The sequence below is a fragment of the Plodia interpunctella genome, chromosome 16 (genome assembly GCF_027563975.2).
Source record: "Plodia interpunctella isolate USDA-ARS_2022_Savannah chromosome 16, ilPloInte3.2, whole genome shotgun sequence".
NCBI lineage: Eukaryota > Metazoa > Arthropoda > Insecta > Lepidoptera > Pyralidae > Plodia > Plodia interpunctella.
In genome coordinates, this window is record NC_071309.1 from 8,202,638 (window position 1) to 8,226,783 (window position 24,146).

At 34.8% G+C, this 24,146-nt stretch overlaps 1 protein-coding gene and 1 long non-coding RNA gene across 6 annotated transcripts in view; one reads left to right on the forward strand and one right to left on the reverse strand.

The window, feature by feature from the left end:
* Nucleotides 1-21,328, forward strand: part of LOC128676305 (uncharacterized) — a 135,067-nt gene extending 113,739 nt beyond the window's left edge. The window contains exon 3 of one of the 2 annotated variants that reach the window (XR_008405399.1): nt 21,293-21,328. This is a non-coding gene — a long non-coding RNA (uncharacterized LOC128676305). The remainder of the gene's footprint in view (nt 1-21,292) is intronic. The other variant, XR_010370106.1, reaches the window with a different exon arrangement.
* On the reverse strand, nt 15,261-22,696 carry LOC128676303 (protein bric-a-brac 1-like). 4 transcript variants are annotated; one of them, XM_053756339.2, is made up of 7 exons: nt 22,477-22,696; nt 21,780-21,920; nt 21,088-21,216; nt 19,621-19,718; nt 18,792-18,922; nt 15,737-15,938; nt 15,261-15,437 (listed from the first exon to the last, which is right to left on the reverse strand). In XM_053756339.2, exons 1-7 carry the CDS (start codon nt 22,552-22,554, stop codon nt 15,302-15,304), a joined length of 915 nt encoding a protein of 304 aa, XP_053612314.1. In that variant the 5' UTR covers nt 22,555-22,696; the 3' UTR covers nt 15,261-15,301. The 4 variants fall into 4 exon arrangements, with proteins under 4 accessions (XP_053612314.1, XP_053612315.1, XP_053612313.1 ...); XM_053756340.2 differs by having other exon boundaries at nt 19,624-19,718; nt 21,088-21,219; XM_053756338.2 differs by having other exon boundaries at nt 21,088-21,219.
* Nucleotides 22,697-24,146: the final 1,450 nt, after the last annotated feature.

Genomic DNA, 24,146 nt, shown 5'->3' on the forward strand with positions numbered 1-24,146 from the left:
TTGTCAAGCCATTGACAGAGGAATTATCGTGAATATCATTTTGGATTAAAATTTGTTTTGATTCAGTGTTTGTGTGTGTGAAAGAGAAAAAGCTCCAAAGAAAGAGCCAGTCCTATTTTTTTATTTCAGTTAATAAGTCTATATGTCCAGATCTAGTAACTAGTTAGCCACAATTCAGTGCAGAGAAATATCGAACCTCTGAACTCAACTAGAGCGTAAACAGAATGCGTGATTAATCTACATGCCGTCATCCAGGGCTGCCAACATTTTTTTTGTCCAAAAGTTTTTTTATTTAACAAATCGGAGAATAATTCAAAAATTTCATTATTTACTAATTTTACGCAACTAATTTTATAAACAATTAGGTTAGTGAATAGTGTCCAAGAACAAAACTTTAAGAAGGTGTCCATCATTGAAAAACGATTCAAATAATTCTAAACTCTTTAATTTGATACCTATATTGTAGTATTTAAAAAAATGTTTTTCACCAAATCCATTATGGCGTTACACAACCGCCATGTCTGTTTTTTTAACATCACCTATCAAAGAACACTTGGGCAGCTAATACAAAATGTAAAGGATACCTTTATTATATAAACCCGTACAGCGGTTTTGGCGATATGAGATAACAAAGAATAACATACATACATACATACATACATACAAGATACGAGCGAAAATCAATACCCGAGCATTTTTTTTTGTAATATAAGGCCATTACAAAATATTCCTACAACATTTTGTGAAATAAAACAAAAATAGAGTGGATTTTTGTTTAGACTCGATGAGTCAACAAATATTTTGTTTTGCTTGCCAAGAATTCTTCCCACTGCCGATATAAACTTCAGCTTCGGTGTTGCTCATTTATAAGTTTTTTTTTTAATATAATATCCTACTGCTTTTAAAAATGCGAATGTTTGTGAGGATGTATATGTGGTATGGTTGTTTAGTATTTCACGCAAATTACTTAATAAATCTTTACTGTAATAAATCTAGGTACACGTGTAGAATATAGCCTGGAATAACACATAGGATACTTTTTATTCCGAAATTCCCACTAAAGCGAATCCCCGGGGATAGATAGTGCGATTCCTGAGGAAGGTTTAGGTGTAGGTAGGTATATATAATTTAGTGCGGTTTTACCCGAGCGAAGCCAGGACGGGCCGGCCATCAGTGTAATATGAAATTTGATTTGAAAAATTTCTTGTGAAGGTCAATTTCTGAATTAGTTAATGAGTGTTTAAATTTTCGCGTTTAGTTACCATTAGCTATCCTAGGATAACTGACAATTTAGCTAATGACAAATGACTAATCCATTAATCGGGCTATAATGATTTGGTGACACAATTTAATTTCATCGTTTTACTTTTAAGCAGATTAAATGAAAAATATTGTATGTAAGTCAAATCTTCCATGCTGGCCCGGAAAAACATAGAATGTGCCAGCTGCTTTACTTCCCGCGCAAATTGTAAAAGACAATCAAGGAAAAGGGCTATTAACTGTAGAGTACGGGCAAAAGTCGGTCGAGTTTTGCATCTCCTCTCTTGCTCTGTCTACTCCGTAAGGCATAAAAGACGTGATAGTGTGTGTATGTCTGTCACTTGATCACGCATTTTTTGCAGTGTGAAGTAACAATGCCTTTGTTACATCCATTTTCCTGGAGTGACACATCGTGTGCAGAAATATTTTTAAAAGTAAATCTGCGCAAGTTTGCCTCGAGAGCGCGCCATCTGCGCGATGTTCGAGTCAAGTTGCTGATTGTGATTGACGTCCAAAGTTTCCTACTTAATGACTGCTATCTACTTCATTGTCTGCTTAACCAACTTCACTTTTAGGGAGAGAATTGTTTCCCACCCACCATATACAGAAATGTGTGTGCAATTTTTATAGTGTTTATTAGTATATTGTTTCATTACTTAAAAAAATAAGTGTATTTTGCACACAAAGTATTAGATTCATACTAGTATCGCCCCGGGGCTTTGCTTCCGTGTGAAAAATAGTACCCTATTCGGGACAAATCAATTTCCACTTAGTAAGTCCTCTCTTCCTCTTTAACTAGTAACAAACATACTTACCACCCTTTTACAATATTCATTAGCTTAAAGTATGATGAGATGATTCAAAAAACTTTATCTAACATCGCCCCTTAAATCCTCAGTCAGCGACCAGCTTGACCCTATAGGAGGATAATTACTATGCAAATGGATAAAACTTTGCTGATTAACCGGACACGCAAAAAGGCAAAGTAAAAAAACATTCCGGCAAAGTTGAGGAAAATGTATTCCGATTTTTTTTAGCAATTTCACAGGAACTTCAGTACCTACACAAAACGTTTTTTGGACAATGTACCTATATTAAGTACAATTGGAGTCAAACTACCAGGTAATTAGGTTATTTTTATGTCGAAATCCCAAAGTTATTATCGTATACAGGTAAAAAATAGTAGAGTAATTTTGCTGATAAAAGAACAACGATTTTCTTTGGGTAGACTTATAAATCGGCAGTAAGAATAGTTATATTGCTGATCATAAAAAAAATCGGTTAGAATCAGAGCCTTGCGGCGACACACGCCGCGCCCCGCCTGGCACGGTCATCGATTTCACAAACCTCCCTTATATCTGGTTATTCCGGCTTCTATTTAAACGACAGGCTGTTTTAAATTTGCTGCCGTACTAACCAATCATCGTGATATATATATTTAAAAACGTTGTTCTTGTCGGTTGAGAAGCCTTCATTTACATATATCCTCTGCTATCGATTTTACCTCCCAATACTACACGACCTATGTTTTTTTCTTTGAACTGATCCATGAATTTCCTTTTTCTCTCCGTGCTTCGAATTTTTCGTCAATTAAGAATTGCATAAAGCTATCGTATCGTATAAAGTGGCCAAACTTTTTTCCTCGTATTAGAATAGAATATTTAATTTTTTACAATTCATTTTTTATTCAATTTGATCTACGTCATTAATTGACATTAAATAATTACTTAAAACTAATCTACTGCTGACTTCCAAAGCGACAAACTTCACCGCAGCCTTTTCTTTCCCCAAAGACGTTAACTGACAAAATATGGTCTTACTTAAAATTGGAATCACAATTTAAAACCTTTGAATTTTGTAATAACATGATATTCGCATAAGTAGGTATACCTGAAAATAAGGTATAATCCACTAGACGCCACAATCAAGAAGCTTATTCAAATTATTTTGATGTTGTTGAAGTAAATTATTCTATGTAATAAGATGGCTTTTAAATTAAGAATGCTCCTAAGGCTTATTATACTTGAACAGAATTTATGCCGTCTACACACTGTCGCCGAACTCAGATGTAGACGGAAACGAAAGAACATTACATAGTTTGTATGAGATCTTAGTCATTAGGTAGTCATAAATTCTGTTAGATGTCTGATTTGAATAAAACCTGACACCAGTGTTAGCACTTAACACAGTCTAAAATAAAAGAAGATATACATCGGCTAAGCGAAAGTTACTTAGAGTGAGAGTATGCAGAAAAACGGAAAGTACGCCAATTCGTCGGAACGTCAAGTAAAAATTAACATCCAATTTGACGGTGGATCCACCCTTAATTTGGACCGTACTATTAAACTATTACGTTTATACTAATAGGTTTAATTAGTACAACAACAGGTCATAATAGACATTCCTATTACGTTGTAATATAACTACTAGTTACACTGTAGTACCATGTCAAATTAGCGCACAGTGGGTTAAGCCAAACGTGAGCGGTATACCAAACCGGGCCAATTAGACTTATTTGCGGGTTATACCGCATTCATCCGATGCCATCACAACCCGTTTCATCACTCATCCGATTACATTTTCTTTGTTTTTCCAAAATTTTATCTCGTTTGAGTCATTAAATTGATTCTAATATGTACTTTATGCTTTACTAGCGGCCCGTCCCGGCTTCGCTCGGGTAACATACACATAAACCTTCCTCAAGAATCACACTATCAATTTAAAAAACCTGCATCAAAATCCGTTGAGTAGTTTTAAAGATTTAAGCATACAAAGGGATATAGGGACAGAGAAAGCGACTTTGTTTTATACTATGTAGTGATTATATTACTAGAAAACTATATAAAGCTATAATAGGAGCTTACCAGTGTGTTTTTAGATTTATTATATAGAGTAAATATTAATTGAGTTTCGCCATTTCTTCACAGATCTCTTTGTTTCGTATTGCTACTTTTTAGCTTTGAGAAATAGTATAATAATGCCGTCATAATTTTGACCAAAACCGAGGTTTTGGACTCCGACACTCAAGAAGTTATTCAGATGTTAATTGAAAATTAATTGTTTAAAATTCTGTTAGCCAATAGTTCAATTTATCAATTATTTGCTTACCTATTATTTTACACGCACGTAGTAAGAAAGTGGTCTTCTTCCTTCCCCTTTTTCCAGTGTGGTATACTGATAATCAATTAAATAAAATTATTATTTGATAATAAACGGAATAAGGTATATACATAATTAATTTATTGTCGTCGAATGAGCAAGGACAAATTGATTGAATAAGGAAAAAAATATTGTATAGGATGAGACAACATTGGATGAATACGGAACAAACCTCATTTGGTATTTGGCTAAATACATTATAGCGTCCAAACATTTCCTGTTTTCAGATCAAAACAGAAAACTTACTGATATTTAGCCTTTATATTTAGGTATCGTACCTTGAAAAGAAAATACGGAAATTTTATGGGATGTCTGATGACAAACATTTGTTCCTCTTCTTCACCAGAGCTTTGGATTGTGTACGGATAGATGGATGACGTCTCATGCGATTTCATAACTATATTTTCTCAGTTCTTCCAAATGTTTTACTATATTTAAATAATTAAATCCATACTGCCAACCATGTACCTACTTTATGTAATTAGTATAATTAGGTACTATAAAAAATTAAAAACAAAAACGGGAGATTACCATTGTTATTTTTTTTTTCACCAGCAACGCTATGAAAATCGGCAGTAAAATTGGTTTTTTAACGTTCATGAAAATGTTATTTCTTCATTTATTCTTCAATATTATTTCTTCATGAATAATTGGAATCAACAAAAAGAAAAAAAATCCCCAAAAAGGATCTGAATTCGAATTTCAAATTTCGCTCTTGAGTAGTAGGGTATTACTAAACTTAGGCTACTACTAAACTTTACATGAGATATTTATATGTTACATAATATATATAATTTAATGTTATAGTTAATTATTAATTTATATATTCTTCAATTGTGCTTATGAATACTGTGTTTTATTTTATGTTTTAGTCTGGTTGTGTATTGTGTTGTTATTTTACAAATAATAATATATGTGTAACTTGTACACAAACGTATAACAAAGTTACTATCTCTTCTGTAATTGAAGACAATATAATTACATTAGGAGCTACAGTTACATAACATAGACAAACACAAGAATAATGACACAGATTTATGTATAACTTAGCGTCAACAACATTCAATAGGGTCTCGGAAAAGGTAAGCAAATTGTTAAAAATATTTATATAATGATTTTTTTGAAATTACAAATAAATTTACTCATCTTCCGACTTTTCAGCCTGAATTTAATTTTTTTTTTTTGTTAGACAAATTCAAAACCCCCGACTTTTAATATTAATTTCTCTACAACGTTTGAATGGCTGAACCGATGATGAAACATGCTAACATATAACATGCTAAGAAAACTCAGGATCAATTTATCTATAACAAAAAAAAAGCTAAACGAAAATTGGTTCATCCGTTTGGGAGCTACGATCCACAGACAGATACACAGACACGTTAAACTTATAACACCCCTCTTTTTGCGTCGGGGGTCAAAACAAAAAATAAGTGCTAATATTATACTAAAAATTTATCAATTAAAGTTACATTTGATTGTCGTGTTTCATTTTGAGAATGTATTTATACATTTTAGTCTACACAGGCAACTAACAAGATACCCTCTGACATTAAAAATATTAACTCGTTCGATGTATTTAAGAAACAATTAGCCAAGCACGTCCTTACTATTTACTGAACTTGTCTGTTTCTATTTTTATTTGTTTATTAGTGTGACAACGAATATTATTTGTATTATGTTCTCATGTAAGTGATGTAAAAATATGTCTTAATGAGAATTGAGAGTCTTTAAACCTAACCTAACTAACGTGTGAATATTCGAAGAGGCATCAACAAAATAAATATGATACCATAATAAAATATTCACGACTTTGCGGTAAACGGTGGATCGACGTTGTAAATATATCCGTTGATCTACCAATAGATTTTAGTCAGTGGACCAAAGTGGTATGAGAGGGAAAGAATGTAACATTCCGATAACGTTTTAATAACTCAACCTCATAGGGAATTCTGACGGACTCTGCGGCGATTTAGGGTTATGAGGGGAAAAATCCTTTAATTAGAAGGTTTTCCTCGAAGATCACGTGCCTTGGAGGTGATAATATTTCTCATTATGGCCGGGACACGGCCTGAGCAGTATTCAACGTTGTTCGTGACGACAGAAAGCTGAAGGAAATCAGTAGAAACTGCCAATAAATGTAACCATTTTATTCTTCAAATTGAGAAAAAAAAATACCTAAAAATAAAACAGTTAGCGGTATCAATTTGAAATGAACTATTTTGTTTTTATTAAATAGAGAAGATATATTGAGAATAGATTGAGACTGTGGGGAGTCTTAAATCTGGAATATATAGATAGAGTTATATCTAGTACAATGTAATTTCTTTTTTATTACACAAGACATCTCAAACGTACATTCGTCCACATAAATTAATTTAAATTCCAGACTAGAGAAGTTCTCTTTTTGAGCTTCGCCGATGATAAAACTTTAGATTAAATTTTATTAAATGTCAACTTATTTGAAATTACGACGTGCTATGAATATTTGTTTACACAAATGGTAATTTATGAATGTTGCCTATTTGAATAAAAATATTATACCTATTTTTTTTGACGCAATCATCTAGGTTTCTACGGAATGAATCACAGAATTAATATAATTGATATACGGAATTTTCCGGGAAAATTCATGATGGAAATCACGGTAACTTGATTATTACGTGGTAATGTAATATATTGTAATATATAATTGATTAACGACTTCATAAATGCTTACATTACATCCAGGAAAAGTACATTTTCAGCAGAAGCCAAAACCTAGCACGTCTTAGTATTCCATAAATAAAACAATAACTTAATTAACCAACAAGGGTGTAGGGTGTAGGCAATATGAACAAATATACAAGATCCTACGTGTAACAAACTGAAAGAAAAGTTACTTTATAAACCATAGATTAACTCCGATGTAGAATACATAGACTTTATTTCATGACGACTATAATCTAACGATAATCCTTTACGGTTAAATAAAATAAATAAATAAATATATTAGGACAAATCACACAGATTGAGCTAGCCCCAAGTAGTACCTAAGTTCGAGACTTGTGTTATGGGATACTAACTCAATGATACTATATTTTATAACAAATACATATATAGATAAACATCCAAGACCCGGCCCAATCAGAAAAAGATCATTTTCCATCATGACCCGACCGGAGATCGAACCCGGGACCTCTTGGTTCAGTTTGCAAGAACTTTACCACTGCGCCACCGAGCTCGTCAGGTTAGTTTTAAGCCGATGTCATAAAATATTTTTTTAATTTTTTTATTTCATTTTCCCTTGACTTGCTAGATAGTGGTTATGCAAGTCTCCTTTTTTATTTTTGTGAGAAAGTGTAATTATATAGGTACACGTTACACCAACGGTTTTTTACGGGATAGACAAAGCCTCGACTATAAAAAGAATCCCCAATTTATAGCCTTTCCCTTTGATTGACATTTGAAAAATATTAAACTTCTTGAAAGACCGATAGCGCTTCAGTGATACTGTGTTGCACCTAAAATCTTGATGATAATTTCTATTTTAGGACAATTTCCAAAAAATACTTGTAAAAGTAAAACGCTTGTTATTGTTACGAGATATGTATTTTCGAAGAAGAGGCTAAGAAATATTTTAAAGGCATAATTAAAGGCGCTATGCGGTATTCAGCAAATATTATCTATACACATTCAAAAGAAAATAAATCAGGATTAGGTCTAGCGGACCTTGGGCTTCGACGCTCAACAGCTGCAGCAGCAACCGGAAATACGCTCAGATGAGAAAGAGTTTCAAAAGCAGTGAAAGTAAATCCCGTGTCTATTTAGTTTTTAATCTATGCATGTAACTGGAATTATAGGTACGTGCTCTTGGCGATGATATCCCGGCAATTGATATTCATCCGGCGTTTTAGGGTGTCCTCACACTTTAGCTCAAACTTTGTCTATTTTCTTAGAAAATGATAAGTCATTTACACCTATACCTGTATGTATGAAATGGAATAACACAACGTTAACAAACTATTATCAATAACCTGCAATTTTAACAGGTTGTGTCTGTTTCTTTATTTGGCATTTAGACGATTACCAATTTGTTGGATATGTCAAAACGAGTTATATAATCACCATCCTTATCTGACATATCATAAAACAAAATCCTCTGCCGCGTTTGACTGTCCGTTTGCGTTAAACTTAAAAACTGCTGGACGGATTTTCATGTTGTTTTCACGAATAGGTAGTATGATTCTCGAGGAAGGTTTGGGTGTAAAATTTATTATGTCCACAAGTTTTCCCTTTTTTTCATGATTCGTACACGATATGATAAAAAGAAACAACATGCGGACGTGAGTAACGTGTTACGTGTTTGTATGTTTCATGGTAGCCCTCCTGGTGCTACAAGTTAAGCGACAAACTCTCAAATAGTACGTGCCACAAACCCAGTATTATACCACCCACTTAAGATTCAACCTTCGTATGGCTACGTTGCTATTGCTGTGGTATATAAACTTACAAGTTTCAACTTGTTAAACATAGAGAAATATTACAAGACGTTGTTACAGGTTGGCAAAAAAATTATTCACGAAAAGAACAAAATTAACTGTAATTACATAACGTCGATTATCATCACACCTATAATAAAAAAGCTGAACACAATAGGTATTGTAATTGCTATATTGGATAGAAGAAAAGAAAGTAAACGCCGTGTCTATTTATTTTTTAATCTATCTATACTATTATTATAAAGAGGTAATCGTTTGTGAGTTTGTATGTTTGAGGCGGGTAATATTCGAAACTACCGAACCAATTTCAAAAAATATTTCATCATTAGAAAGGTACGTTATTCAAGGTTGTTATAGGCTCCCGTGGGAATTTTGAGATAAAATGTATTTTATCTCAAAATTCCCACGGGAGCGAAGCCCCGGGCAACATCTATTATTGGATAAATGTACGCAACTATTTGCGCTCACGCACCTACCCACACAAAATCATTCACTCCACCATTAAGGACGATCTCGTGTACGTAACCCGTGTAAGTATATTTCGTCTATGGGTTTACAAAAACTACACATTGTTATTCAATCATGTTGTTAGAATGTGTCGAGATTTCGATGAGCTGAAACCTCGCGATGCTGTTCATCTCCACGTTGCGACCTAAACTGATCTAAGTTAATTTTTATCATTAATGTTATTTGCTTTAACTTGGAATAAAAAATAAAAATGTAGGAACTGTGTACTTATATTATTTCTTCTTAATGCGAAAGAAAGATGGCCGTCAAAAAGCTATTAGGGTCCTAGGGTCGCGCGTGCATCAAATCTTGAAAAGGTTACCATTTGCCTTTGTTAAATTGTTACAAATTACGTGCGGGCCTTATTATTATAGGATGGGAAAAGTTTGCCTCGTTCCTAAAGGTACCTATGGCGTATGCGGAACAGCAGTAATGCTTTAGTGAGTTTAGTTCAACTCGCCGACGCACCCGCAAGTGTAGCGCTAGTGTTCGAGTGAGTTTTACAGAATGCAAATTAGCCGTATCCGCGCGGATTCCGACGTGAGATTTTTGACGTCTCTTACAGAATCGAAACACAGAAGGCCAACCTGACACTTTTTCCCATATCGTGTAGGTACGCATCGTGTACAAATAAGAGAACGTGTGAACGTAATGACGTGTTACGTGTTTTATGTTTCATGGTAATGCCCCCCAGCATAATATAAAGTTCCATTGACTACTTACCTATCAGACTTTTTGGCCATTTTTCCCATGTTTCCTATGGCACTTGCCACGGAAACATGGGAAAAATGGGAATATACATCATTATCACACCTATTTCCTAGGCAAAGAATTTCCACATGCCACGATCTAACGACCCTCAATTAGACTAAATTTTTAAAGCCATATGTAACCTAGCCTCATAACTGAATGCTTAATGTTTACGGGATCCCTGGGCTTTGGAGCGTCACAGCTCCGAAAATGTAACACGCAAAGCAGGAAGAAAAAATGCTACTCTTGTAATTTGTTTTAATCAACCAATAAGTTCCCCCTTTCTTATATTGAGGCGTAACCATCAACTTTGTTTCACTTCAGTTGACACAGCTTATTTATACCAAGTTATTCTCTTCACATCATCTCATGTAACTTTTGTTACGTACTCAACAAATAAACAAACATTAGGAAAACCGTTCATAAAACATACTTGGCATGATGAGATCACATTACTGAGTTTGCTTCTATTTATGTTAATTGTGTCTCATAATATTTGTTTTCTGTGCTTTGCTAACTTTCTAACTGAAACCTACTGCGAGAGGCTGTTTGTTCTGTTCAGACAAAGTAACTTCATTAAATATAATAAAAGTTTGTTCAAGCTTAAGATGTTTGAATCTTTGCTTCCTCTCTGTCCAGTGTTCCCGTGGAAATACCCAGTATAAATACTAACAGTATTTTGATAAGATAGTATACAACAAAGTCGCGCTGTCTCTATGTCCTTATGTATGCTTAGATCTTTAAAACCACGCATACGGGCCGCTAGTACTTGATAAAATAATATAAAAATTAAATTAAACATTTGAAAAACCCCCTACTCCGACGGCTAAACGCACATTTTTCAAATACAAAAAAAAAACTAAACCTAATCTGTCCAGCCGTTTGGCTGCTAAGATGGCGCGGACAGACAAACAGATACTACACAGATACGTTAAATTTATAACTCCTTCAGTAGTCGGGGGTTAAAAAATACTTATATGTATGAACTTATATGAAAACATGTCGTCCCGAGTACAGTTTAGTCCCCGAGTGCAATAAAAGTCGCCCACAGCCCCGGAACGTGAAAATTATACACACTACACTAGCGCCCTCTAGTATGACAGTTAGTGCGACATAGTTGACTTACTTATGTAGTAACACAGGCCACGGTGCAAGTTTTTGTAAGTGAACGTTCTTAGTAGTAACTATCAGTTACAAATTACAAAAGATTTTAACCCTTAATCAATGAACTGGCTATACCTAAAAATGAGTTCAATAAATTAATACAAAGTAAAATAAATTTGACGACCTCAGTGGCGCAGTGGTAAAGTGCTTGCCTCTGAACAGAGAGGTCCCGGGTTCGATCCCCGGTCGGGTCATGATGGAAAATGATCTTTTTCTGATTGGCCCGGGTCTTGGATGTTTATCTATATATGTATATATTATAAAATATAGTATCGTTGAGTTAGTATCCCATAACACAAGTCTAGAACTTACTTTGGGGCTAGCTCAATCTGTGTAATTTGTCCTAATATATTTATTTATTTATTTATTTATTTATATCTAATAAATACTTACTTATATATTATTTTAGTTTTCTAGAGTAATATTAGATTGCCTTTAGTTCTACCGACCGAGGCAGTAGTAACACGGATAAATTAATTTCCCGTCTTACTACTGGTAGTAAGATTTGGTACTTAGTAACAAGGTAAGGGCAAAAGGAAGTACCTCAGCTTGTTTGTTTGCAGGAAGCACCAGATTATTTTCACTGTCATTCTCAAAAACTAAACTTTCAAAACGGTTCCGTTTTCAAAAAAATTAGAACCGCTGAAGCAGTTTGGAATAATTCGAGATTTCCATTAGATATTAAATCTATACAGAGAAAATCGATTTTCATTTCGCAGTTTTATAATATCGCATAACAAAACGACACTGCAACAACACAAAACGACACTGCAACAACAGATAGTCAAGGTAAAACGATCGTCGAGTATACGAGTACCTTGTCAAAATATTTTCACCTGGTTCGGTAACAAAAGCTAAATCGTTCCTACAATAAAATACTACGTAATTAAACGAGACCGAAACGTACGGCAAACAAGATACTTAATTAGCAACATTAAGGTGAACGTTTCAAATAAATTTAATTTTAACAGGAGGATAAATTGTGCCCGCTCACAATATTTCTCAGTGACATACGGACCTCTACGGACGTATCTGCTCAAATCACAAATATCCAATGTGCAGAAGTAGGTATTCTCTTTTCATAGTCGTATTCCACATGGCTGAGGGTCGTGGTTATTACGTGGAATGAAACACACACAACAACTTTCTTGGCGTTATTAATGGAGTGGGTTGCCATTGCCTTCTCCGTTTCACACACAAGTTAATAAGAATAAGAATCAACCAGGTGTACAGGTTTCCTCACAATGTTTTCCTTGTAAGATAATCGAATAATTTCCGAATTTCGAATTCATTCGTTATTCAAATAATTGGAAACATGTCAAATAGAACTAGTTGTGTTTAATTTGGGATTTTAGGCTCTCAAATAACTGTAGCGTGAAATTGACATGTCCTGGAAATCTGTAACATACTGCAAATATAGCGAACATTAATCCAAACTCATGTTACGAAAAGCGAATCTCCGACACGCTTTCACGGCTAAACTGTTAATGCGCTTAATGAAATTTGTAACAGAAATAGTCGTCTCTTAACAGTATACTCCGGCAGTTAGTCCGGTTGACCGGACTGAGGTGACTGGTTCGGGTTCGGTTTGAAACTCGAAAAGTGGTTTGCACCAGTCTTTGACATTAACACTAACCTGCGCACCACCCCGTCGTCGTTTAGACAAAATGCCGTATTTCGCGTTTTTTTGCAGGTTAAAGTTAAAGTCAAAATTGATTAGTGCAACTGACTCCAAAGTTACAGTAGTCCCCATAAAAGATAAGTTTTTACCGCGGGTTTTACTGTGGGTAACAAACAGCTTAAAATAAAATAGGTAATAATTAATTCAGGTTTCAACGATCCATAATTTCTGTCGTACACCGAACAAAGAACAATATTGTACTTAAGTATGTTACTATGGAATTAAATTAATACGCTTGTTAATTAATTTTGCCTCTCAAAGGACACTGGAAACAGGCAGTCTGTGTTCAAATAATTTAAATATAGTAATGTAGTACAGGGTGACTTTTTAATCGTTCAAAATTTAATCATTAAAAATGTTTGTCATGTAGACAATCTCATGCTCAGGCCATGTTAGCTTTTTATCCATCTGTACTAATATTATGCGAAAGTCTGTCTGTCTGTTACGCTTTCAAGGCTAAACCACTAGACTAACTTTAATGAAATATGGTATGCATGCATGTAGTTAATAACCCCCGTTCAAACATAGACTACCTTTTTTTTTTTTAATCAAACCCTAAATGACTGTAATGGGGGTGAAAGTTTGTATGAAAATTGTCTGTTCGCTTTCGCAGACAAATTCACGCGGGCGAAGCCGCGGGCAAGGGCTAGTAATGGTATTACCATAAACACAACTTTTCGTATGGGAGTAGCCACGAAACCGCGCAAAAATAAACAGTTTATCCATTTTCTTCAAGTTAGGTTAGAAGAATTAAAGTAGATTTTATTTTTGGGTTCGCTCCTAAAAAAGCTTTGCAGTATAGACTGAGCATGTAGACAAAAGGGTGCCAATGAATAAAAAGTAACACGATATTTTGCTCGTGGACCAATTTTTGAGCAGCACAATTGTGTATATCTCTAACCTGTGATAGGCGCTACTTATTAAATCCATGGTGATAGGTCACAGGAACTATATTATAGGTAATTGCATGATATACCTACCTATTTTAGCTTCGAGTGATGTCAGTCATGACATATCGTATGTAGGTACGTGAAAATAACCTCGCAGGTCAATTCTGCCTAAACTTGTGAACAACCCTGGCTCTGCGTCCAACTGGCGTGGTTGGACGCAGTAAATTGCAATTTGTCGATGTCCCTGCCACATTCATGCGGCACATTTCGGAATTAGGTATACGTGAGGTAGTTTGTGGCATAACTTGCTTGAGATTATTAATAATAGGCATAGGTATGGGTATAAGTTATATGCGTGATAGAAATCTGTTAAGTAAATTTAGTTTTTAACTAATAACCGTGTTATTCATAAAATAGTTATAATATACTTCATAGTTATAATGCCTCAAATATGAAGTGCGGTATTGACAAAACATATTTTAGCTTAGTTCTGTTTTTTTTTTTTTTTGAAGAACCTCATTATGATTAACTTATAAAATCACTCGTTTTGCGTTTGGGGGTTAATAAATTTACTCGGAAGCGTCTAGCACTGCGATATCGCGGAAGTTATTTATCAACGAAACACGTTAGTGTCACATAAAATTAAATTATAGTCAAAGTTGTAGCAACTTATATTAGGTAAAATGCTGACCTGGGACTAGGAAGGGAAGATTACTTCGATCTTCTGCCTTGCTCCCTGGAGAGACGGGTCACGTCATGCCAAAATGGTTTTTCTCTCTATCACTTAGGTATTGCTAAGTACCTTTTTTTTTTTTTTATCAATTATCCTACGGGAACCTGACCATTTACCGGGACGAAATGTATCTAAGATGTTAGCCCGGTACCCTTACCTACATACCAAATTTCAAGCAAATCGGTCCAGTAGATTTCGAGTGATGCGCGTTCAGACAGACAGACAGACAGACAGACAAAAATTTCCAAAACCATATTTTCGTCATGTATATCAGTAACTAAGTGTATTCCATGAAGAATTAAAAAAATATCCAATGTACAAATTTGGCCTTTCTTCAATTTTATTATATGTAAGTATGTAAGTATATCTATGTATATATATATATATATATTTTTTTTTTTTCCCTTTCATATTTTCTCCCTGCTTCTCTGCGACATTTTGAGAAAAGGACATTCTGACAAAAGACAAAAGTTTTTCGGAAATGGCAAACCATTTGTTTTTCCCTTGGTTCCCGTGGTTCCCTTTTTTATTTTTAAAGTTATTTTTTAAGCGTATGTACCCTCGGCTTCCAGACACTGTTTATCACAACTAGCACCACGCTCAGAAGAAAGAGAGGACCAAATTAAACACAAATATAATTTGGTGCTATAATTAAGTACTTTCATTTTGTTTTTATTTATAACATATTTCTATTTTCCCCTTTCATATTATCTCCCTGCTTCTCTGCGTCGGATATGAGCGAAAATATTGCGTTAGCTCTGACTTTTCTTGCGATTTTCTTATCATGGAACGGGTGGATATGTGCAGAAGTTCTGAAAAACAAATAACAATTTTAAAAATCTGTAATTAGCCCTAAGAAATAAAAAGAAAAAAATGGTTGCCAATCGGCTAAAAAATTAAAAAAAAATTGCTCCCTCATATTCAGAATAACCACTCAATCTTATCAATAGCTCATAGATAACGATCTCGTTCCTCAAGGGTTGACGCCCGAATGTAAAATCAGAGCCAAATCTTCCAAATCGAATGGCATTATTTTTTACGCAAACCAACTTTGGTTTGGGGGTGTCACAGCTCCGAATGCAGACGGGAACACGATATGAGAGAGACTCACCTTCTTAATACAATATTGTCTTTGGTAGTAACAGAAGCGGGGCATTTCTTTTTGGTATAGTCAGTGCACCGCCACTGCCGATGTCCAGACTTGCCTGTGTATCTCAAAAAGTACACAAACCGATTCAGTATAATCTGAAGATTGCCTTTGTTTGTCACGCTGTATTGGAAATTTATCGAGTCAGGTGTTGGTTTCGCGTTTTCTGAAAATTAAGAAATGTAACAGGATGTTTCTCAGAGAGCGTTTCGACCGCTGCGTCCGCGCTGTCATCACGATTCGATTTTCTATGTCCATATGAATCGAAGAGCCATTTTTCGTATCTTAACGGAATCACTACATTTATATAGTAGTACACTTTAAAATATTCTTCACCTGCGCTTTGGTAGCCGGCAGTAGACTTAGTTTAAGTGATTTTTTGCCGTCAATAAGTGATATATATCATCCTAAATTGAATAAATAATTTTGAATTTGAATTTGAAAATTGGGTCAACGGATTAGCTGTGATGACGTGGCAGAGAGATTTTCGCATTTCTAATATTATGCCCGCTCCACAATATCGGCAAACAGTTCGCCAATTTTGCAGTTTCGGTTTTTTTTTTGCGATTAATAACAACTGCCCATACAAATTACGCAAAGTTCGCGCGTTCGTGAGTTTGACGGTAGTGTCAGGCCGGCATTAGCATGGAAATATGAATAATAATCTATACTATTATTATAAAGAGGTAAGCGTTTGTGAGTTGGTATGTTTGAGACGGGTAATCTTAGAAACTACTGAACCGATTTAAAAAAATATTTCACTATTATAGTAGAACCGCCTAAATGAGTCCTCGCCCGCGGAGTACAAGGGGCGCGGGGGTACGACGACAAAGGGGACCGAGAGAGGTGCGGGCAGCGGGCGCATTCTTGTAAAAACTCAGTTCGCTCGCTACGCGGTTAGCGATCACACGTGTTGACAGTTGCGGACGCCTTGTGAAAGTTATACATGAGATTACATTCTCAAGATGAGTCGAAATGTTTTCGGACATAGAATTAATAGTCAGTGCAAACAAATGGCGTTTAACGTATATGAATATTTTAGAAAAAAGAAACTCGACCCAAATTCTGATGAATATAAACAAGATATACCTTTAAATAAAACTGTAGCAGAAGTTACTGGATTATCAGAAAAGACTGTATCTAGAATTGTACAACAAGGGAAAGCATTAAATGACAACGAGAGATTTAAATCACCAAGAAAACCAAAACAGGTTCGTAGAAAAAGAGTGGAAATAGACGATTTCACAAAAGGAGTGGTAAGAAGAAAAGTCACTCAGTTTTACACAATTTTCAAAAAAATACCTACTCTGAAAACTTTGAACGCTGTACTTAGAGAAGAGAATATATTACACTGCGGCAGGGAATATTTAAGGCTATTATTACATGATCTAGGTTTTAAATTTAAGAAATGCGGATCTAAAAGGAAACTCCTTATCGAACAGCCAAATATCACATCGTGGAGGTGGAAATACCTAAATACTATTAAAAAATATCGTAGAGAAAGAAGACATATTTTATACCTTGACGAAACTTATGTAAACGCGTCTCATAACGTTTCAAAATGTTGGCAATCAAAGGATGAACTTGGCGTTCTATCTCATATTGGTAAAGGGGACCGTTTGATCATCGTACATTGTGGAGGTCAAATTGGATTTGTAGACGGAGCCCTTGTGATATTCAAATCCAAATGTAAAACAGGTGATTATCACGATTCTATGAATTTCGCAAATTTCAGTAAATGGATAAATGAAAAGCTCATGCCTAATATACCGCAAAATTCTGTCATAGTAATGGACAACGCAGCTTATCATTCGGTTCGAGAAGAGAAAAAGCCAACTATGGCTTCTACCAAGCCAACTATGCAAGAATGGCTACGACGACATAACGTGCCTTTTGATGAAAAACTTAGAAAAGATGACTTATATAAATTAATTAAAAGCCATTTCACAGAAGATATTTACAAAATTGACGAGGTATTGAAAAGAAACGGACACGAAGTATTGCGTTTGCCTCCATATCACCCAGACCTGAACCCCATTGAGTTGGTCTGGGGTGATATCAAAGGACAATTAGCACAAAAAAGTATCGACTCTAATTTGGACCAGAAAAAAGAAATATTAGAGAGATTATTTGCTGAATATCCCAAAGAGAAATGGGAGAATTGTGTTAAACACGTGATTAAAATCGAAGACGAATATTGCAAACATGATGGAGCACTAGATGAAGTTGTTGATTTTATTATTAATGTGCAAGACGATTCTGATGATTCTGATGATGGCTGTTTCGAAAGTGAAGAATCAAGTTCCAGTGATACTGATATTATGGACATAAGTGATTGATTTATAATTTTGATAAATTTTGCATAAATAAATATTACATACATAACTTTATTACCTTTTTTTACCTACATATCATACCTATATATCATAAAATCACATTTTTATCGAATTGTTTTGTATGAAAAATAAAAATTTGAAAATAACAATAATCGAAAAATGCTTATGCTATTTAATTCATGTACGTGGTCTCGTTGATACCATGGAGATATGGGATAACAAAAGGAACACGTTGTATAGTTTACAGTTGTTTCATTCAAATTTTGTATAGCCATTATTAATTTTTTAATAAAAATCTTCACCTGTTTGCCGCTAACCACTATGACTTCACATATCTCAAGAAATGTCCAGTAACATTTCGCCTCTTGTATTACACGCTACGCTCGACCGCCGCCCGCACCTCTTTCGTTCCCCTTCGTCGTCGTACCCCCGCGCCCCTTGTACTCCGCGGGCGAGGACTCATTTAGGCGGTTCTACTATAGATAGGTATATTATCCAAAATTGCTATAGGCTATATTTTATCTCAAAATTCCCACGGTAGCGAAGCCCCGGGCAACATCTAGTATACCATAATTTGCTTCCAGTGAAGGAAAACATCGTGAGGAAACCTACCGACTGTTTGGATCGGCGGTTCTTAACCTGCAGACACTGATTTTCCATATAAAGTGTGTGAATAGGTATACTTTGCATTACTGCTATGTCCTGTATTCCTTTGCTATTTTCTCGAAGGGCACTATTTTCTTGTGTGTTTGTTTGTTCCTCGAAAGGATCATCATCCGTACTGTCCCCAAAATCCGTTGGTAAGTCAAGAGGACTGCAAAAAAAATGTGAAATCAATCATTGCACCAGTAGTACTTGCTGGATACTCGTGTATCCAAACCAATCACTTGAAAACAATGAGCTTGCTACTAGTAATACGATAAGATAAGGCGCTTTGTCTTTGCACACTAGCGCCACCCCATATTTATATTAATACATTTTATTTGTTAGCAAAAATTAAAAAATATTTTTAACAGATTATGATTTGAGATATAGTCGATACATAAAGTCGATAGTTCCTTTTAGCCTACAGTCACCACATCGTATTATAGAAAACTATATACATTTTATTTATTTTTCATAAAGTTAAATCAAATTAAAATAAACTTAAAATCAAATAAAAATTATTCAAAAATCCCACTCAAAAGTTCAAAAGTATCTTGCTGCGTTTCCTCTTCGAATTAACCAACTAATTCATTCCAATTAATTGAAAACTATAATACTTTTCACTAAAATAATTTATGTTTGCCCGCGATTCCACTAAGCCTATACTCACTCACTATAAATTGTGTTTACGTTGCACCCCCATTTCAACCCTTAGGGGTAGAATTTCCAAAAGTTCGAGAGAGTTCTTGTTTTATTGGATACTAGCTGATACTATAATTTATATAAATTGTATATAACATATAGATAAACATTAATTTTAAGTGTAGAGGGATAACATACATTCAGTGAATTTACATAAATACATACTTCTTATGTATTGTTTCATTCGTTCCCTGGTGTCCAGTTGTGTTTTGAAAACTACTCGAGTAGCTTTTGGTGGTGTCGGTTAGTGATAGTTGGTAATTCTGTTGGCGATAAAATAAATACAGCATTATTTACTTGTAAATCACCAGAAAAAGTTTCGATAAATTATATATGTATATACTTTTTGTTTATTCAATGCTATTTTATTTATTTATTTCACCAAACTTTAGTAGGTTAAGTACAGAAAACATATTCTAAACACGACAGGTTAACCTTTTACATTACATTACATATTTAAAGACGTTATTGTGAATTCATTCAGAGAACAGGAGAAAATATCCATTATCTCGGCCACTATATTAAGCACCCGCAGCGTTCGGGTCAGAGGTGCCTTGCGCAGTAGCACGGTGCGGGCCAGCGGCACCTCCAGCAGTCAGGAACCAACAATCTTATCAAACTCAGACATTTCGCTTTATGAGCTCTTCCACGTATTAATTTGAATATTATAAAGCAAACGCTAAGTCTCTGCGCACTCGCAACTGTGTGTATCCTACCATACCCAAAACGAATATGGTGGGATACATCCAAGGATAAAAGGGATAAACTCCGTAAAGCTTTATATATAGGTATCTGGCGAATTTATTCTGAATTTCATGTGTTATTAAGTGCAATGCACCCTCTTAGTTCATTTATTTCTGTTTCCACCCAAAGGTTGGCTGGAAGAAATAGCATTAACGATAAGTCCGCCTTTCCATTCATTTTTGTTTGGATAATAATAATAATAAATATATTAGGACAAATCACACAGATTGAGCTAGCCTCAAAGTAAGTTCGAGACTTGTGTTATGGGATACTAACTCAATGATACTATATTTTGTAGCAAATACATATATAGATAAACATCCAAGACCCGCATCAATCAGAAAAAGATCATTTTCCATCTTGACCCGAGCGGTGATCGGACCCAGGACCTCTCGGCTCAGTGGCAAGAACTTTACCACTGCGCCACCGAGGTCGTCGTTGGATACCTTGTTATAACTTATGACTCCATTGTAAATGTTGCAATAAAGAATCCATTTATTCTTATTTGAATGTTTTTCTATTGGATCATTGTTACTTCCTTTTTCATAGTCGTATTCCTAATTATTGCTCGTATTCGTGGAATTATACACACACAACAACTTTCTTGGCATTAATAATGGAGCGGTTTGCCATTGCCTTCTCCATTTCATACACAAGTTAATAATCAACTAGTGTGCAGGTTTCCTCACAGTGTTTCAATCACCGGTGGCATCACATCATCAAGCAAGTGGTGGTCGATGAAAACAACTATACACGAGTCAGATTGGTATACAAACTCATGTGACACGAGTAGGATTCGAACCTGGGACCTTTCGATCCACAGATGGGCGTCTTAACCATTACACCACCACCGATTCCGTTACTTACTTATTTACAAAATGTACAAACCATGTCCATAAGACCTTTGATGTGTAGTGATTTGGCAGCTTCAAGCAACTCCTCAATGTTCTCCTTTGCCACAACAACTTGTCCAGTGTAGATATACTCGAGTATTAAAGTAAGCACTGTACTTGAAACCTTCTGAAAAAAAATAATGTACTTGACTTGTACAGTAGAATAATATGGTTATTTATGCAATAGTTTATGTTCACAGAGATACAAGAAAGAGACAGAAAGTAACTAGGACAGCAACTATAAAGTTAAGTAAGTTATCATTCCATCAAAATCATAGGAAGTTTTATAAAAGTATATATTTTTTTAAAATCATATCCCAAGTATCCCATCTCATTCCACTAATCCTATGAATACTACTACTACCTTATCAATGCGAAAGTTTGTGAGGATGTATGTATGTATGTTTGTTACTCTTTCACACAAAATCTACTCAACGAATTGTTATGAAATTTGGTGCATGGATAGAATTAATTTTAAAATTTTTTGGCACAAAATCACGGGAGAAAAACCACTGGGTGCAGGTCATAATATTCTAAATGAGAAAATAAGTTTTTATATTTATGGTGATTTTTCATGTTTTAATTTTCTGGAAATTAGTTTATTATACAAAAGTTTTAAGTTACCATGTTTGGACTCGTGATAAAGACAGATTATAGTTGAGTACCTCTAAATTGTTTTTAACCTACATTCAAGAATATTACTGGATTTTGACATTGGGCTGATTTGATTAGATCCCTGAGGTATGGACTGGCCAATGACAGCACCAGCTGATGGACCTTCACGAAGTGACCATCAGCAGCTAGAGTCATGTCTACCAAGTCTTCATTCTGTAAATAGAATAAGTGGACGTCATCAAACTTAACATCAGTAGCGAATTTACCAATAGGTTGGAGCCTGAAGTATATGAAATAGCCAAAGCATTTATTCAGAAATTAGACCATCTCAGGCACTTTCAGGTAGAACTATCATACTATCTATAGAGTTTGATACCTATGCAAAAGCATAACTGAGAGATATATTTTTACTAGGTATATACTTTTTTATATCACAAAAATTTGAATGACCAAACATCAAATTGAGAGCAATCACTTCTCTTTGTCTATAATATAAATAGGTATCTATCCACAGCCTAACCTACTGCTCCAATCTGATCGCAGATTCAATTGGTTAACAATTAGTAAACAAATAATCCCTACATAGGGACAAAACAACGTAGCTTCCCATTGTCTATGTTTGTCCCTAAGTATGCTTATATCTCTAAAACTACGCAACGGAAGTACCTAGTGATTGAAGAGGAAGGTTTATGTTTATAATTTGCGAGCGAAGCCGTGACGGACCGCTAGTATTGAATAAAAAACTAAATAGTAGTAATTTCCAAAGTACCTGCTGTAAAGCTCCTAAACCATTGAAAAGATTTTGCTGAAAAGCATCCCACGACAAGGTAAACTGAGCTTGAGACATTATAACTTAAAATGTTAGAAGCCCGAAGTCGAAATGAGTAAAGATAACATTAATTATATTGCAACAATTCTCGGCAAAACGCGGAAAATAAAACCCACAAACAGGAATCAAAACAAGCTCAAGGTTGGCTCTGACAATGACAACTGACAATAACAAAACAGACAAGCTCTTTTTTTTTTTTTTTTTCTTTTCTTCTTTGTGGCAATCAAACTTCTTCAATAGAGCTTATTTTTGCCAATGTCGAGTTACATTGTTATTGGACGATAGGATAGGACTTAGGCGGTGTTGAAGAATGAGGGCAATAAATACATATATTATCATATGTAATGTAAGGGTAAATAAATAGTTTTAAACATAAATATTATGGTAAGAAAGGAAAGAAGCAAGAGCTTTAATATATTTAAAATCTGTAAAGGAAAGGATAGTAAAGGAATCACAAGGAAGAGGAGCACGGAGTTCTATAAGGAACTGGTAAAGAGGCTTTGAGTCATATTTTGAACATCTGAACAGAAGATGATCAATATCACCTTCTTCAACTAAAGCGCAGTCACATATATCTTCACTAAGAACACCGATTCTTTGTAAATGAGTAGCAATACAACAATGACCAAATCTAAGTCTACATATGGTAGAAGAAACTCTTCTATCAAAAATCAGTTTTGAAAACCAAGGTTTTAGACAAAGTTCTGCATTAAGGCGTCGATAATGTCCTCCCTTTGACTGACTAGACCTCTCCCATGTAGAGTTCCATTCTTTCAAAAGATACTCTCGTGGAACTGCCAGGAGGTCTTGACAGTAGACAAAGTCATTTTCAGCATTTCCCTGTGATGCTGCTAAGGTTGCCAGGCCATCGACTAATTCATTACCTTGAATACCCGAATGACCAGGTATCCAAGCTAGAGTGACATGTAAATTTAAATTATGACAATGTTTTAAATGGCATTTGACCTCAAGGGCTAGAGGACAAGAAGATTGTTTTTTGAAGGGATTTGATAAAATTGCTTGAAGAAAACTAAGCGAGTCTGAACAAACATAAGAGTTTTTAATTTTGTTCAAAATAATATATCTAATACACTCAAGAATAGCCATGCCTTCTCCTATGAAGTTAGAGAATAAATTTGGATATTTAAAAAGTTGAAAATAGCCTGATGAATGTCTTAAAAAGGCAGCTCCTACACTATTATTACTAGGGTCTAAGCATTTAGAAGCATCTGTATAGAATACTTCAGGTTTAGAATCCAAATCTTTAAGATACGAGATAAATTTAGAGTTTGCTAATCTTGTTCCTTTAACAATGCCTAGGGACAAATTTACTTTTGGTTCAAAAATTAAAGTATCGTAATCGTATGAAAACACAGGATGACAATAGTATTTGTGAGTTGAGCACTGAAGGCCTTCAAATCTCCTGTAGCTAGATATCAAATGTGGTATGCTATTTTTACGCCAAAATACATTCCGATCATTAATGGTGTCACTGAGAGTACGTAATTTTGAATTTAACGGATGATTGGTATATTGTTGATTTTTAAAAATAAACCTATCGGAAAGATATTGTCTACGTAACGCCAAGGGAGGCTCGGAACATTCGACTT

What these genes read in the sequence shown, in the direction of transcription:
- LOC128676303 (XM_053756338.2), bottom strand. Translation starts at nt 22,554, where the DNA reads ATGTCTCAAGCTCAGTTTACCTTGTCGTGGGATGCTTTTCAGCAAAAT. An exon ending in ATCCAGTAATATTCTTGAAT is followed by an intron (nt 21,220 to 21,779) that starts GTAGGTTAAAAA and finishes ATTTTTTTTCAG; the next exon opens with AAGGTTTCAAGTACAGTGCT. An exon ending in GACAATATTGTATTAAGAAG is followed by an intron (nt 15,438 to 15,736) that starts GTGAGTCTCTCT and finishes TTTGTTTTTCAG; the next exon opens with AACTTCTGCACATATCCACC.